Here is a 16,605-nt window from a genome sequence, read left to right as displayed (position 1 = left end):
TCCTCCTCCCTGTGGAAAACACTCACCACTCAAATAAGGGAGGCAGATTAGAACTCAGGTTTTCTAGACGTTAGAAAGAAATAGTCTTATTTATACTGACTGCTAAACAGCGTTAGGTACTCTCAACCCAAATGCAGCTGCAGATCTTCTATTCATCTGAGGAACTACAGGAAGGTATCAAGATTTTATGCAAAAGAAAATAAACCGGTCTATTCTCTAAGTGACTTGTTTCCATGTGGTTAACACAAATGGAAGTTAAACAAAAAAGTTATAGCAAACCCAAGGGTGTAAGGATGGAATTAAGTGCTGTCAAAACGTTCTGTCCCCCTCACTTTGCACAGCATCAAGAAGTTAAGGTTTCTGCTCTGGGAAGTACACAGGTGGCATCACAGACGAGGCGTATTTGACCACATGCCCTCTAACAAGCCCCAAACCCAAAAGAGGCACAAACTGGAGCCAGCAGCTCCACGTAGGTAACACAGTTCTGAAGTCAGAACTGTAATCAGACATGGCAAACAGATCCCATACCAGGCCAAACATCGCTGCCACCAAGAGCCTCAGAAACAAGGCTAGAAACACCACACAACTTCCATCCCCTGAGAAGGTTCTCTTGGAGGTAAGATTTAAATAGGCTGAGCTCTGGGGAGAAACCGTTTGCATCAATATATTTGTGGACAAATCCCAATGTGTCACCAAGGTGCCAGGTAAAAAAGCTTGACATTATAGAGCACACTCTAGGTTGAGCTGTAGCCATTTAGTCACATAAAATATGACCACACATTCTCATCTATATGCAAAACAGATGTGTCCACTTTTCTTTAGCAGTAAATTATTAGCCAGCCAATTTATGCACTCATTTTACTCCAACATCCTATACTCTCTTTACTACTAAGAGACATGCAACTCAGAGAAACAACTTACGCAGAGGTACTTGTTTATTACTCTTCATTCCCCCTTATAAAACCAGCAGATCTTAAATGCTCCTCCAGTCACCTGCTCCCTACAGTTCTGACAACATACTGCAGTGTTATGGAAACTTGCCAAGTTATTTATTTTTTATAGTAAACAGAAGATCAATTCCTCTTAAAACTCTTCAAGACAACGCATGTCAACATGCATCATCATTTTCATGTTGATCATGAATTGCCTCCTTTCTCCTCATTGTTTCCAAGGCAATGAATGCAAGCCAGATGTTCACCCTCACCTAGTGCTTCCCCCCACCCCTGAACTTCCTGCTCTAATTAGGAAAGGCACTTAGCCAAGGCCATAAATACCACCCTTGCTAACAGCACAAGAGCGCAGAACAACATGCTTAGTCAGCTGCTTTATGATACCTTCCCAAACCACCCCGTTACTCCACCCAAGCCCTCATTTGCCTTAGTCTTTGCCTAGTATGGGAGGGATATACACGCAGAGGTTGAACCTTGAAACATCAGGTCTCTGACATTACCACATACTTCAACAGTCACTGCAATTTAACTATTTAAGATACTACCAAGTAGTTAAAGCATGTCTTGCTTGCTTCTGTAAAATTAAATATGAATTTCCTGTTTTTACAGAAATCTGGTGTCCCCGTCATCATTCCGCACATTCAAAACACTTCCAAAGTAGTCTTTTTGAAACACACTGAAGTCTGGCTTCATCTGTAGCACAAACATTATATTGCCCCTTCACTGAAACTCGAGAATAGTGGTGTCTATTACATCTCATTAACTCCAGACCTATTGTCCTCCTTTATCAGCAAGGAAACAAACAAAAATGGATCATTTGACAACACAAAATAAGCACATAAAACATAGATGAGACTTTTAGAATAAGACTCCCTTTGTTCACATTTGAGTTTCTGATGCCAGGCTAGCAATATTTTTCATTCATTCCTGATACCAATAGAAGGATCAAATGACTGGAAATTAAAGAGGCAATAGGAGTCATAGCTCATTAAAGATACATGAAGGAATTAAAATCCACATAATTTCAATAAGATCTATTAAAAAAACCCAAGTGTGTCCATTTTTACATAGCACATTGTATTTTATTTTTAATTACTCAGATTTGATCACCAAAAAGCAAGATGCAAATGAGCATACTAGCCTTGGAAAAATATTCTTTATAAAATCATAGCACAACCAACTACTTGTCAATCATCCCTAACAAAGTTTTAAAAGTTTTCACAGCTTTTCAGAGATTCCCGTGGTCTTCTACTCACCATTAATGCTTATTATAATACCTTAAGAACAGGCAACATCCTACCTGTGTTTTTTGATTCCGTTAGACAGCGACTCCCCACTGCCACAAACCTTTTCTTCAGGCATGCTTGAAGTTATCGTATCTTTTGAATCCATGCTGTCCTCTAACGAGTAGGCTGTTGTTGTTTCAAACCCACTTACTGATTTTTCAGATTCTGAATCTGCAAAAGAGCAGGTGCATGTCAATGAATCTACAGCCTGTGCTAGACTTCAGTCACTAACAGACCTTCCCTCTTTGTACAAAACTGAAACCTAAGTAGGCTACTGTGTCCTGATGACAGGATCCATTTGGTAAGTAACTAGTACTGCCACAGACCGCTGCAGCTCTGTATCTAGATAAAGACTAAAGAGATTGCGAGATAAGAATGAACACAGTAAACTAAAAAATTCTCTATCAAACAGAGCCAAAATCTGACATTTTTATTAAACTGAAGCTACTATAACTTGCTTAGGACAAGCGCCAGTGTCATGTACATGCCAGTATCTTACTTAACTAAATACCAGTTACCTCAACAGTCAAGTATTGACTCCTCCTATACAAGATTCCAGCTTGGTCTAAATTCTTAGACACTCGGTGCTGTTCAGGAACCTTCACTTCCCAACTTACTGAACAAGTGTCAAAGAACAGAAGGAGGTATCGTATGCAGTGGATTACATTAGCCATGTAAGTGCCATCAAAGTCTAAATGATAAGCTCACCAAGCAGTAAGATAAACTTTGTACTCTGGAAGGTAGGTTAATAGTACAATCCACATCACACCTAAAACTAAAAACAACATCAACGACACCACCTTATTTCCAACCAGTGTTTTGGTCATGTAATGCTTGACCAGCTCTGGAGAAGAGACAGTCTTGCCCCAAATCACAAAGTAAAAATTTCCTGGCAAAAGGCTGTATTTTTGTTTTGTGTTTTTCTTTCAAACTTGACAAGATTGTCAAAAGATTATCCAGCTGCAAGTTCCAAGAAGCAAGGGAACAGCTCAAGACAAGTAAAGATGCACCAATTTCTATCCCATTTGGGAAATCATTTAACAGAAACCAGGTACAACACTGAACAGTAAACATCTTAATGCAAGCCTCACTGCTTCTGAAAGAAGCGAACCCAAACTGTAGTACACACCATTCCTGCTAGGTACTTCCTTCAGCATATGCTACTGATCTTGGCTGCAAATACCCAGAGAAAAAATTGCAAGATTAGTCATTCTCTCACACACTGATTCTAATTCAAAACTAGTAATCAAAACCTGCTGAAGTAGTAGTCCATCCAAAAGAATATCTCAGTCACAGCTGTCCATTGCCAGGTGCTTTCTTGTTTTCTCTTAAAAAATGATGCCAGTAGGTTCTCCAGAACATGTAAATTATATGTTGCTTTGGTGAAGGGGACAGTGACAAGAGGACCTTCTACTACCTCCAGATTACAGAAGGGTCAAGAACAGGACAAAATCCTGATGAGTGAATAGGCTGTGCCACAATCTCTCCATCCTCTCTAGAGAGACAGTGAGATCTAGAAGCATAAAGGAGATCTTTGCTTTCATTAAAAGCATCCATCCCTATCCTCATCAAGACAGTACTGAAATTAAGCCAGTTGCTAGGGAATGAAAAGAACTGCCAGCTGGTGCTGAGGATATGTTAAAAAAGTGGACTGGCACTCCAGAGAATCTTCTCACAAGTTTCCCCAAATTTGTCAGTCTAGTTCTGTGCCAAATTATCATATAACATATCAAAGCATTAGTTTGGTGGGTACTATATATAACCAGTAGGATAAGTAGAAGCATTTTTACTTGTGGACAAGTGCGATACATAAAATACAGATTTCTCCAGAGATCGTAAGCCCAGGTAGTCAGGAAAACACTGTTGTGTATGCAAATATCACAGAGGAAGACACACTCCAGCAGTGTAACACAACTTGGGCCTCAGCATCCTGACCACATGACGAGCTATAAATCCCTTCAAGATAAGTATTCCACCTCTCTATTGAAAGAGCTGCTCAACTGTGCCAGCAGTTATCATGACAAAAAAGGCATGAAGCAAACCCTGTAACATAAAGGAAAGAGTCTGCCTCCTGTAAGGCTCCTTTCTTCTTTGGTACCATCCGGGACTGTCTTGTTTTCAGACAAGAGTCACAACACACAATTCCCTCAATTTGAGTTTCTGCAACAGACCTAGGACTCCAGAGGCGGGAAGGGAAGAACGGGCAAGCTTCACCAGAACTGCTGACCACTCTCTGATATGCTTCTCAGTATAACAAGGATTTTTAAACACTACACATGATCAGCTCTCCTAATGCTGGTCTTACAGTGCCAAGAGACAATTATGCTGGACTGAGCTCAGCACCTGCAAACCTCTCCAGAGCTGTAGACACTGACCAGCCAGCCTCCTCCAGGGCACGTGTCTTAATACAACAAGAGCATGCTAGACAATAGAGCATTAGAAGAATGAAACAAGACACTGTTGTAAGAAATTGCTCTCTAGAGACATCTCTCCCATTTTCCTGAGAAACGGCTCTCATTGAGAAAGTATGTCTACAACAGCTCCTGCCAAAGATATCAATCTCCAATCCCTAAACCTCAACTACCTCCTTTGACCCAATGAGCTTAGCAAGCCGTGACAGTTTGTTAGGTGTCAGAGTGAACAAGCCTAGTATTATATTGTGAGCACAGATCAATAGGCAACTCAAACTGAGCTTTTCCCTGTGTACTTGCAGCTAACTCTTTTCTGAATTAAGATTTGCATACTCCCCCATCACTGCAAAAAAAGACATATTCACAAGTTGCTACAGAGCAGCTGTCAAACAGATGACGAGGAGAAAATGAGATTTTTTTTCTATTGAACTTAAGGGGGTGTGGGCTGAGGAGGGGGGAGAAGGAATAAGAGTCCCTGTTCAGAAGCCAAAATTTTTAAGTGATCTTTGAGACAAGACTAGGCTGACTAGGAAGCACTCCAGCTCATGAAACCTGAAGTGTCAGGGTAACAGTAGAAACACCAGCTACATTTTGCAAGAGTAGGAGAGCAAGGGGAAACAGCAGAAGCAATGACAGAAACTTAACTCAAGGGAAGTTCATCTCCTATTGCAACAACTGCTAAGTCTTCAGTTCCAGGCAGAAAAGTTTGGCCAATGTATTTGATTAATAAATACACCTGAGAAAGGTAGTGTTTAACCACTGGCAAGGTTGGGTTTTAATTCTGACCAGGTGTTTCCCATCCCTCTCTGAGATACCTGAATTCATTCTTTTAACTATATTCAAGGCAAGAAGTCCACAGGCAGCAGTGGTCTCGCAGAGGTTGTGGAGTATTTTTGGTACACTTGACAAACTACCCTAAATGTGGAAGGAAAGGCAGTAAGTTTCTATGCTTTTTGTACAATTTTTACTTTTAAGTGAGCTGATAACTGGAGACAAACTAGGAAGTGAGCAAAAGCAACAGAACTAGTCTATTACTTCTTGTACCATTTAGGAGCATTAGTTATAAACACAGCACCCATTAGTGGTACATAACAGTTCAAGCTGTACTATGACAGGTTAGCTTTAGTATAATCTAAATATTCCTGTAGCTAAATAACTGCTTTTATAGTAAGATTGCATCTATGTAATACCATCAATACCCCCCTCAACACACACAAAAGCTGTGTTTGCAGAAAACCTGCACCTCTCACATAAAATCTGTTAAAGAGAAAAATCAGGACAGTTCTAAGCTCTTCCCAAATTGGGTGTGCAATTTACATATAATCAGGGAATCTTATCTGCAAGGTAAAAATCAAGTACCTTCACCCTTCAATTCTTGACCTGCTTAGCCATTTTTTGGCATTGTGGATGGACTCTGAATTTTTATGCCGTTTTCATATGCTTCCTGAGGTCTGTATACTTAACCAAAGCTAGTAAGTTCTCCAGCTCTCTAGGAGATGCCATCGGTCTTAGTAAATTTTGCTACTTGTTCAGTGCTTCTTCCCTTCCCCAATGCCCCCTGCCTCTGCCCCACCCCGCTTTAAACATAGAAGAAGAGTTTGACAGGTTAAGCATTCAGTCCTGAAACCGAGAGCTCCAGCACTCCACGTGCTATCGAGTTTAATTACACATTCCCACCACGCCCATGATGAGACACCGGGAAGCACTGTTAACTGCCCTATTGCTGTCAGAGGTCAGATTAATAATACCCTTAACTTTGCTGTTCTTAACACTGGATACCATGCTTTGGTAACACAAGTAACTCCCATTTCCTGTAGGTTCTTCCTTTCATGTTCAGTGTCTACTGCTCTCCCATCGCAGGGATTTATGAGTCACCGCAACAGTCAGAAAGCATTGACAACAGCATATCACTTAAAAATAAAAAGAGGAGAGACTTCAGCAAATAAACTACCACTTCAGTAAGCAATCTTACCATATTACAAACATCTTCCTCACCCCAGTTCTGGAAGAGAAAGAGGATATTTCTGTAATTGCACCCACAATTTCTACAAACAGAACTACACAACACAGACTTATCAGTGACCAATTTAGTCTAATGCCAACATTAGCAGGTAGCATGGCTCAGTTGGAGCAGATTTGCAAGCCAAACAGATGGTGCTGAGGACTTGACGCTTGAACTAGATACATTCCTGGTGGCGTTCTCTTCAGATTAGCTCTACTCTCCTACCATGGACTGAGCGTCCAATAGCAACCAGACTGTATCTTCTGATCCAGCTTCATTCAGGAGTCTGGTTCATGCAATCAGATTGCTCTACAATGTGAATCAGAGCATGGTAAATGGGGACAAGTAGCTGCTGTTGTAAACATATCCTTTCTAATACACTTCTTGTTCAAAAACCTGTTTGAAAAGTCTCGCATTGCTCTGAATTGTCACAGCTAGTGATACTTCCATTGAGAGTAAACAAGCAGAAGTGTCTAATATGCAGACAATATTCTTTTAAAAAACAAAACAAAAAGCAGCAGTGGCTTCTTCTTTCAACCTGTCAAGTCAAAGCTAACGATTCTTCAGCTCGAAGTGCAAGCCTACTTATGCAATACTCTCACTTCTAAACTCACTCCTATGATGGAGATTTAAAAATTCAGAGAACTGTAACTAGAAAAAGATAGTATCCTAATAGAAAAAATACTCTCAAAGTAGTGGCATTTTTCCACTGACAGACATTATAACTTGTCACATCACTCCGTTAAAATACATTGGTGTTTGCTCAATCTCCTATACAGCCTAGTAAGATAATTCATGAATATCTATTTATCCAAAATCAATACCATTTAACTTAATAAAATACTATCAGACTGCAAATCAGGTTTAGCAAAAGCTTTGAAGACAAAGTCCTAGTATTTTAGATTTCTAGAGATACAAATTTTTAGCTTCTGACAATTAGGCCTAGTCACTGCTCTCTGTTATGAAAACATTTATGATCGTATCCCCTGTCTCATTAGCCCAAGAAAGAAGACCCACATTCCTAAACTGAGCCAGTGTTGTATATCCCCAACTCCTCTGCTCTCACTGTATTCCTGTCATACAGAGACAAGAAGCCTTCTAGTTGAGATTCCACAGACATGGCAGAAAAGCAAGAGGGTTAGAAAGTATTACCAGGATCCCAGTGATTAGCAAAAAAACCCCACCACAAAAAACTAATTCCTTTTGTGTTTACAGTGAAAGTCATAACATGCATCCAGCTGTCAGGAAAATGTGTCACATTTCCCTTTCACTAGACCCCTCCCAAAAAAAGTATCAGACTGCTCTTCCCCCAAACACGTGCCTCCAGAGACAGAGAGGACCCTAATCACTGCAAAGCACTGAATGTGAACAACCTAGAGAAGAGAATCTAACACAAGTCTGATGAAGTTGACAGACAGTCAAGAAAGTGAGTCTGTCCTGGAAAGTTATTTAGATTGCAATCAAGATGAATTATGTCAAGTAACTTCACCCGAAGGAGAGAGAATTGACATGTATGTTTTTATATGTGTGTATATATATGTGTGTATAGTTATGTATATGTGTGTGTGTGTATATATATATATACACGCTCAGCAAGTTTCACAGTTATACAAATCCACTCGATGTGATTTGTTTGCAGCTTCAAGTGACAAAAACACCATCCCTCCCAGCTAGAGGGGACGCTTTGGACACTTTCATTCAAGAAGATTTAGAGATTGGGTTAGTTATGGGATGTATAGACTAACAGCTCTTCAAAGCTGAGTATTTTCTTATATAGGCAAAGCGAGCCTGGCTGGAGAGACTACATTCCAGCAGCACCAGATAAACAACTGTTCTCTGCTTTGTTGTGACAAGCAAAAGAGCCTGAGGCCTTTCAGCAGAATTGTTCTTTTGGTTCTGGTTGAAGAACCTGTTTCTAGTGTTCCTCAATCTCTTCTCCTTGAAGGCTCGATAAATTTGTTACTGTGCCAAGCAGCAAAGTCTGCTGTTGATCCGCTGTGTTCCTGTGCTAGTGCTATACTTCAGCATGGACTCCACTTTGCCTGTTTTTATTCTCTGCTTAAGTTGCGCTCTGCAGAACACCTATCAAGGAGTCTGGGAACACTGCTTTTCTCATCTGTCAGAAGCATCAGACAGTTCAGCTCGCAGAAAAAGTAACCCCATACTCGCTCATGAAGTATACCATCACAACCTAATTATCTGCTACAGTTAGACTATGCTCACCCTCAAGATTTTCCAGATCCTTCATAGTTGTAGACAGCTGTGCACTGCAGGATCACCCAGTTAGAGCTATTATTGAGCTGCACTGTGTACAGCCTCTCTATACAAATGCGTGTTGTAATCACCTTATGTCGTTGAGAGTTTTCCAAAATCACTATTTGCATGTTCTGCACATGAAAATATGAAAGATACTAAACTGAAGGCAGACAGGGAAAGAAAAGATATTTCAGAAATGCATGCAGGATTTTGATTCATCCTTTTCTTCCACCTGTGACACTGAAGGTATACAAAAGTAAAATAGAACAAGCCTTTCTTAACCTCATTATCTCTCAAAACTAGTGATTTTTATGGACTGATCTTAACAACAAAACAAATAAAAAAACCATACACCACCATGGAGAAAGCAAGTCAGAAGGCTACCAGATACAGTTACATCTCCTAAAATAGGAGTCTTAAGTTTTGCTATTTTAAAAAAGGGCGTAGACACCCAAGCAATCAGACCTTTCATGACTGCCCTGTGGTTTTGTAACTTTTTGTCATGCTAAGGTGAAACAATACAATTCTACAGGTGAACTCAGGCAAATTTTGAGAGGCCCGCTCATAAAACACATGAAGCACTCTCCTAAAATTAGTGCCATGTTAGAAAGGCAGAGATTTCACTTAAAGTGAGGCCGTTCCCACCCCCTCATCCCCCCCAACACATTCACCACACACGTGCTGGCTACACACTCACATTCTGGACATCATTACTTACCTGAAACAGCATCATAGAACTGCTCTTCACTGATGATGCTAAGAGGCGGAGATCCCTTAACCAGGGACTGCTCTAGTTCATGGTGTTCGGTAGCTAGCGTCTCTAACGCTTCTGACAAGATCTTGTTTTTCTCCTGCTCATGCTCCAGTTTCAAATTCCTCACCTATAAGTAGATACATGTATGAATAAAATCTGATCTCTCCGAAGAATGTGTAGCTAGAAGCTAATCAGAAAATAGACTCTAATAAATAAATGACAAACAGCTGGAACTGAAAACACATGGATTAATGAGAATATTACAGTATTTTTGTGATGACAATAAGGTTGTTACTCAGCATTTTCAGTAGTTGAGAAATCTGACAAATAAGATCTGACAGTATAAACCACAATTCCACAAAGTGAATTTGAGCCAGATAACTATACCTTAAAACTGAGGGGAAATACTTACAACTCTGCTTGGATGACCTTAACTATGGAGTTAGTGATCAGTTTCTACATGCACCAAGCTCCTTGTACTAGTCTGCTCTAATTTGGGCCAAGCAGCATCATCTAAATTGAATTGCAGAGCAAATGGGAATGTCAGCTACAAATAACTGCAACTGAACTATGAGCTGAAAACATTTAACCCTGAGGATTACAGAAGGAGGTTAAAAAAGATTCCTCTACTAACTGATTTAACATCGATATAAACAGCCCTCCTTCCCCACTCCCAAAACAGTTTACAGATGAGTTAGAAGCTAACAAAAAAAGAAGCCCAGCCACCAGATGGTGGACCTTTTTTTTAAGCCCACACATGCAATCGGCTCCAGAGAGGATGATGTTATCCACGTTTTGAGTCCAGGACTAGTAACGGGAGAGCAACATGTCCTTCCTATTTCCTCCTTGGTTTTTTGCTGGTGCTTTCCCGCCTCCTCTTTCTGCCAGGGGAGGGGAGAGGGCTGTAGCTGAAGGCTCAGGAAGGGCCTCTTCTCCCAGCCCAGCAAGGCTTCAATGTGCAGCTTCTCCTTCAGTCCCTAAACCCTTAACTCTTTTCCTTTCTCTTCCTTTCTCCCTTGCAGTTCCTTTTTAAAAGCATCCCCAACCCCTGCCTTGTCCTCTAGTTTACTCTCAAAGGTCAGTTTACAACGCTAATTCCCCCTCCACTAAGAACATGACAATTAATCTCTTGGAACAGTTACAGGGACAACTTACACACTTTCCTAAGCAACTTACACATATACCAACATCACCTTTTTGTATCTAATTTAAGAACTGTTCATGTGTCCCATCTGGTTACATTTTACATTAAAACTTCATTTTGGAGGCTTCAGCCCCCTCAGTTATAACAACCACTCTAATAGTGGATTCAGAGTCAGGCACAAATGAGGGGGTACAAATTTAGAGGCTAGAAAGGAGATATTAAAACAGATTTGCCACTACCAGAGAAGAGTTTCTATGCTGGCAGTAACATATCCTCTGCAGGAAGATTTATGGAAGAAATTTTCACCTCCTCAGTTGCGCCAAATACTGAATTCAACTGGTTTGGCTGCCAGGCTCTGAGAGTAAGGGGGCAATCCAATTAAACGATAATTAAAAAAGTATAAAATTGGGTTGCTAATTGAAAGCAATAAAACCACTAATTCACTTACTGTCTAATAGTTTTACCCTGAACAAAATGAAAAAAGTCTGGACTAGTTATTGTCACTTTCATTTAAAGTTCACTCTGGCAGTACCAATGAAGCCCATTATTGCAATGTTTCATACAAATCGGACATGCCACTGCAAAAGATCTGTTATTAAGCAGTTTCTGCAAGGGTTACATTTTGTACACTATCAAACAGTTAAGGAACTGCCCATTTAGAGAAACAGCGTCGGTATTTCACTCTCCTGAGAGAGGGAGGGTGGAGAACTGAAGATATAATGGTACTTTTCATTCTTATTAAACAGCAAAGTAAAACCAGTTACTAAAATGGTATTTGCAATTTTTTTTTGCAGTATTGAACTAGATGCCTTTATGCTCTAATGTTTTGTTTTGATAAATAATTTGAGTGATTTAAATCTTTACCTAAAACTTAAGTTTCAGTGTTATTTAACAGCAAATTGAAAGAAAATTGAAATATATCTGGCAAAACCCAGATGAACTTTTTTTTGCATCCTCTAAAAGCATCATAGTGTGACTAAACAAGCAACAACAGATACAGGCTTAAGACATCACGCCTCCCCCAAAAGAGTCTTTTATTGACTTTAAGGTTCCTCTGCCCTATCATAACGTAGAGCTATTCAGAATTGCAGAAGGTGTACTAGAAATAAATTCCCTTTTTGGAAAATAAATAGCCAGCTTTACAGTAAGGTTCACTTTTCTGTGTACTTCCAGGCTTCCTAGCTGCCAAACCCTTACTAGTACAGCAATTACACATTACTAGCAGGCAACAAAAAGCAGCTTTTCATCTGGTACATAAGCAGCACAACGCTAGCCAGAAGCTAAGGAAAAAAGAAAACATGTTTAAGTCTGTTGCTTGTAACCTTTGGGTTGTTCATTCACATCTGAATGAACTGGTTTTAAAGCAACCTTAATTCAAAACTTGGGGACTGGAGATGAAAGTCCAATATAAAACTTCTGTCAACAGTACTGAGCTTGTGGGATGGACACACACATTCAGAGAGCCGAGAGGTGGCTCTACAAACCTCTACAGCCTAGTACTCAGTGAAGGGTAAGAGTTTACACTAGCAGCTCTTTGAAGGTAGTAGTCTGGAAATACTGTCTGTAACTATACTGCGTCCTTAAGCACCAAAACAGTTCTATGGTGTCAATATGAGAACTAATTAAAAAAAAAGTTCTACTACCATTATTTGACTGATTTCACCTGTAGAAAAGCAATGCTTGCAGAGATAGAGCTAGTACAACCTTCATGTACTCTACTTAAAAATACACGTATCACTGGAGAAATAACCTTGTTTGAAATAAGCATTCTGCTTATTTTTTAAACACAAGGCAGCTTTAAGCAGTATCACCATTTTGCCACCTTGTCTTTTATTATTGACGAGACATCTCCTAAAACCTTCTTGCACTAATTTGACTGTAAAGGCAGGACGTTTTGGTTTTTTTCCAGAACCACACACTCCATTCTTCAAAGCTTAACAAGAAATATGCAGGCAGATTGGCACTATTTTCAAAGCATAAGTTTATTGAACAACATAACTGACCAACTGAGTGACAGGTTTTCCCAAAATGAAAGTAGTATATTGCTGTTATGCATAATTTTGCCGCACTATTTTTCATTCACAAGACTTGGCCAACAATTAAGTTCTGAGGTGAATTATTCCATCTTCCTGGCTACTCCACCACCATTTTTGGAGATGACACTTCAGCTTTATCCCTTTTCCCCAAAGTTTTTTCTTCCCCATCCTATCTTTCTTCAGTGCCCCAACACAAAACTGAAAGATTACAGGAACCTCCAGACTAGTTTTATAAATGCTTATTAACACAAAACCTTTAGGATCTATGTATAAAGGAGGAAGACGAGAATAAAACAACAAAAGAAAACACCCACTTTCAGAAGCATACATATTTCAGTCTATTAAACTGGACATAGACAGACGAACGTTTTTCAGTGGAATATCATCCAAGTACCACACTATTTTATACAGTGACACAAATATTTATATAAGGTAGTAAATATCATACCAAAATGATGCAGGTATCGATGTATACACAGCTCTGGAAATCCAGTCTGAGCATACCCAGGAAAATACCAGAAGAGGCATTTTATTGACAGCCTGTGTAAGGCACAGCTTGTGATACAGCCGTGGTTTCTGTACCTTTAGTAGTGGTGCCTGAGCTGAGAAAGAGACAGATGGCAATTCACATCATACTGGGTTCAGCTCCTCATCCTCCAGCTATGGAACGGCTGTCATCTTTTTGATCCCTGCCGCTGGTCCCCACAATGCCAGTGCCACCATCAGCATTGTAAGCTTTCCACTGAGCTTCACAGGGACAGCGGCACAGAGCACTCTAGCGAGCCCGGCATGAGGCCAGCTGAGTTCCCAACATTCAACTGGTCAGGCTTCCTACCTTACCCTTGTCAGGAGCTATACTGCACAAGAGCAATTACAGTTATCAATAAAGTTGGGCTTGTGCTTGCACTGTTAGACAATGACAGTTAAGATCAGTCTTGTTTTCATCTCTAGAGAGATTATTATTATAGTGATACTTCAGATTTATAACTGCTGATGGAAACTATCTAGCTTTGTCTCACAGAAGTAAACAATCACTCAATCATTAACTTTACAGCTATAGACACAGCTATAACCTGATACACTGACATAGAACCACCAAGACTTCAGCATCTAGGTCAGTGCAATTTTTTTTTTTTTTTTTTTTTTAAATACTTCTCCAGCTGAAAAGGTTTGATATCCAAGTTCTGGTAACCGGTTTTACTTCTCATTTAACTGAATGGGTATCTGCTTCCAACAGCTTCCCATACGTATTTGAGTCCTTTAGGCTGTAAGCACTGAATTGTGAGTTTAAATAGTAGAATTGAGTTATTTTAGCAGTCAGACCTCTATTTATTTTATTTTTTAAAAGGAAAGCAACAAGCTATTTGCAGACACTTCTGTTGTCTTTCCATGCTATTAGAAATCCTGCTAAGCACAAGAGCATGGTTTAAAAGTTAACTCCTTCACTGTGTATTACTAGCAGAAAGTTCACGTGCCTATTCCAAAAATATCGAAAAGCTTATCTGTGTGTAACAAACACCAGTCCCATTCCTTTCTGTACCCTCAGCTTCCATGAGGTAGGTGGGAGACTAGTAACATGCACCAAACCACTATTTTTGGTTTGTTTTTTTTTTTCTTTTTTAAAGCCTGAAGTCTTGAACTATATCGGCGCAGCCTGTAACCAAGGCTTCTCTATCATCTTGAAGACATCTCAGTACAATACACAAAATACTTGCTTTGTTTGGTGCTGGATGCTTTTAATTTAAATGAATGCCCAACAACAGGGGCACTTTTGTGGGGTAGGAAAGGGTCACACCACTGTATGCCCAGCTAATAAATGATTATCTCAGCAACATGCTATTGCAGCTGCGAGTAAATCCTAAAAAACAACACACAACAAGCAAGGCATAGAACAAACACCTCAACAATATGTAGGACTACCTGCCTTTAACATTAGAATAGTAAATTAAAAGACAGCATACCTTAACTCTAGGTTCTCCTAGACTGAGAGGGAGAAAAGACACTTCATAACACTGCAGTGTCATTTAGTTGACTTTTACCTTCAAAAGCACTTAACTTCAGTGTTAGGAATAAGAAAGCCCAAAATATGCAGACTTTCGAGTTGTGTAGGAAGGAAGAACTACCTCTTTCACATAGCAACCACCAGGGGATCTGAAGCCAGACTCTGCTGGAGTGCCAGTACGCTCCGTACCAATTCTGCTCTGCAGTAAGCTGAGTGCAGGAAAGCAGCCTACAACACTGCCTCACCAATGCTGTGACTACTCAGAAGTGGGGTTTTGGTTTTCAAGATGAATGGCTTTGTCCAACTGCCACAGAAATTCCATCCTCCCAAAAATGTCACCGCTTATGGGACATTTGCCACAAAGCACAGACGCAAGGTGCAAGATTTCCATAGTAAGCTAAGGGCTAGTCTAACACCTGGCTGGAAATGAACATGTAACCGAGGAATTAGAAAAATGCTGCTATAGTAGAACTGACAGTTTTCTGTGGACATCTCCTGACATTAAGAAATGTAATCCTGCTTTCTGTAATGGAGTAAATGCCAATCAAACCTGCAATTTGTTTCACACTACATCTATTTATACGAAACTGTTAGTTTCCAGGGTCAGCTACTCCAACAGGACATGCTATCCTGAAAGACACAACACAGAGCTTTCTAAGTTCTAAGTTCTAACACATTACACTATGGAAAACTACTCACAGGAAGCGCTGGGAATCCGAAGCAAGGATTCTTTCCCTTCTTCTGTGATCTTCATACCAAACAAAAACCCGTACCAAAAATCCCGAGGCTAACAGTGCAAATCACAACCTCAATGCAGACAGTTTGATATATACACTGTTTGTCTATTCTAACAGACAAGCTCACATAGTTGCAATTTTGCTCTTAGTACAATACAGTCCCTATTGCTAGTGCCTCCTTGTATAAGCCAGTTCTTTGTGATGACCAGTTTAAACTAGTGCTGAGTAAATCTGTTATTCTTTTACATTTAATGTAGAATGAGAACTACATAGTTTCAAGAAGAGTCAGGTCTGCCTCCATGTCTTGAACAAAACCTGCCTTTTCACTTCTTCATGGAAGAAACAAAGACTTTGAATATCTTTCTCAAGGCATCTCTGTTTAGAAATGGAACAGTTCTATATATTTTGTTAGCTAACTTTGAAGCATGCTGCTGCAACACTAAGTCTACAGGATATGCTTCTATGAAAAAAGTGCTTTTAGATTTTCTGCTACCTAGAATAGGACTAAGTTGTTGCTTAAGCTGCTACCGAAGTGAAAACTGAAACCAGTTGCTCATAGTTCTCATAGTTTTAACCCCATTTGAGCTTCAATAGAAGTGCACACACCTGCACTACCGAAGTGAAAACTGAAACCAGTTGCTCATAGTTCTCATAGTTTTAACCCCATTTGAGCTTCAATAGAAGTGCACACACCTGCAGGGCTACAATCTTATTGGCATCACGGAGACATGGTGGGATGGCTCCTATGACTGAAGTGCTGGAATGGAGGGGTACAGGCTCTTTAGGAAGGACAGGCAGGGGAGATGAGGAGGGGCTGTCGCTCTGTGTGTCAATAACCAGCTAGAGTGCATGGAGCTCTGCCTGGGGATGGATGAGGAGCCGACCGAGAGCTTATGCTCAGGATTAAAGGGAAGGCAGGGACAGGTGACATTACAGTGGGGGTCTGCTACAGGCCACCTGACCAGGAAGACCGAGCGGATGAGGCCCTCTATAGACAGATAGGAGCAGCCTCATGCTCACAAGCCCT

General features: G+C 40.2%; 1 protein-coding gene across 2 annotated transcripts in view; it reads right to left on the bottom strand.

Moving 5' to 3' along the window:
• The window catches only part of OSBPL1A (oxysterol binding protein like 1A), an 86,525-nt gene that overhangs the window by 24,928 nt on the left and 44,992 nt on the right, over positions 1–16,605 (bottom strand). For both annotated transcript variants that reach the window (XM_009285639.2, XM_009285640.2), the window contains exons 16-17: positions 9,624–9,786; positions 2,251–2,407 (exon numbers count right to left, since the gene is read on the bottom strand). In XM_009285639.2, the coding sequence (XP_009283914.1) occupies positions 2,251–2,407; positions 9,624–9,786 (320 nt within the window). The remainder of the gene's footprint in view (positions 1–2,250; positions 2,408–9,623; positions 9,787–16,605) is intronic.

This window comes from Aptenodytes forsteri, unplaced genomic scaffold (genome assembly GCF_000699145.1).
Source record: "Aptenodytes forsteri isolate BGI_AS27 unplaced genomic scaffold, ASM69914v1 Scaffold23, whole genome shotgun sequence".
NCBI classification, from domain to species: Eukaryota; Metazoa; Chordata; class Aves; order Sphenisciformes; family Spheniscidae; genus Aptenodytes; species Aptenodytes forsteri.
This window is presented reverse-complemented; position numbering and strand designations above follow the sequence as displayed.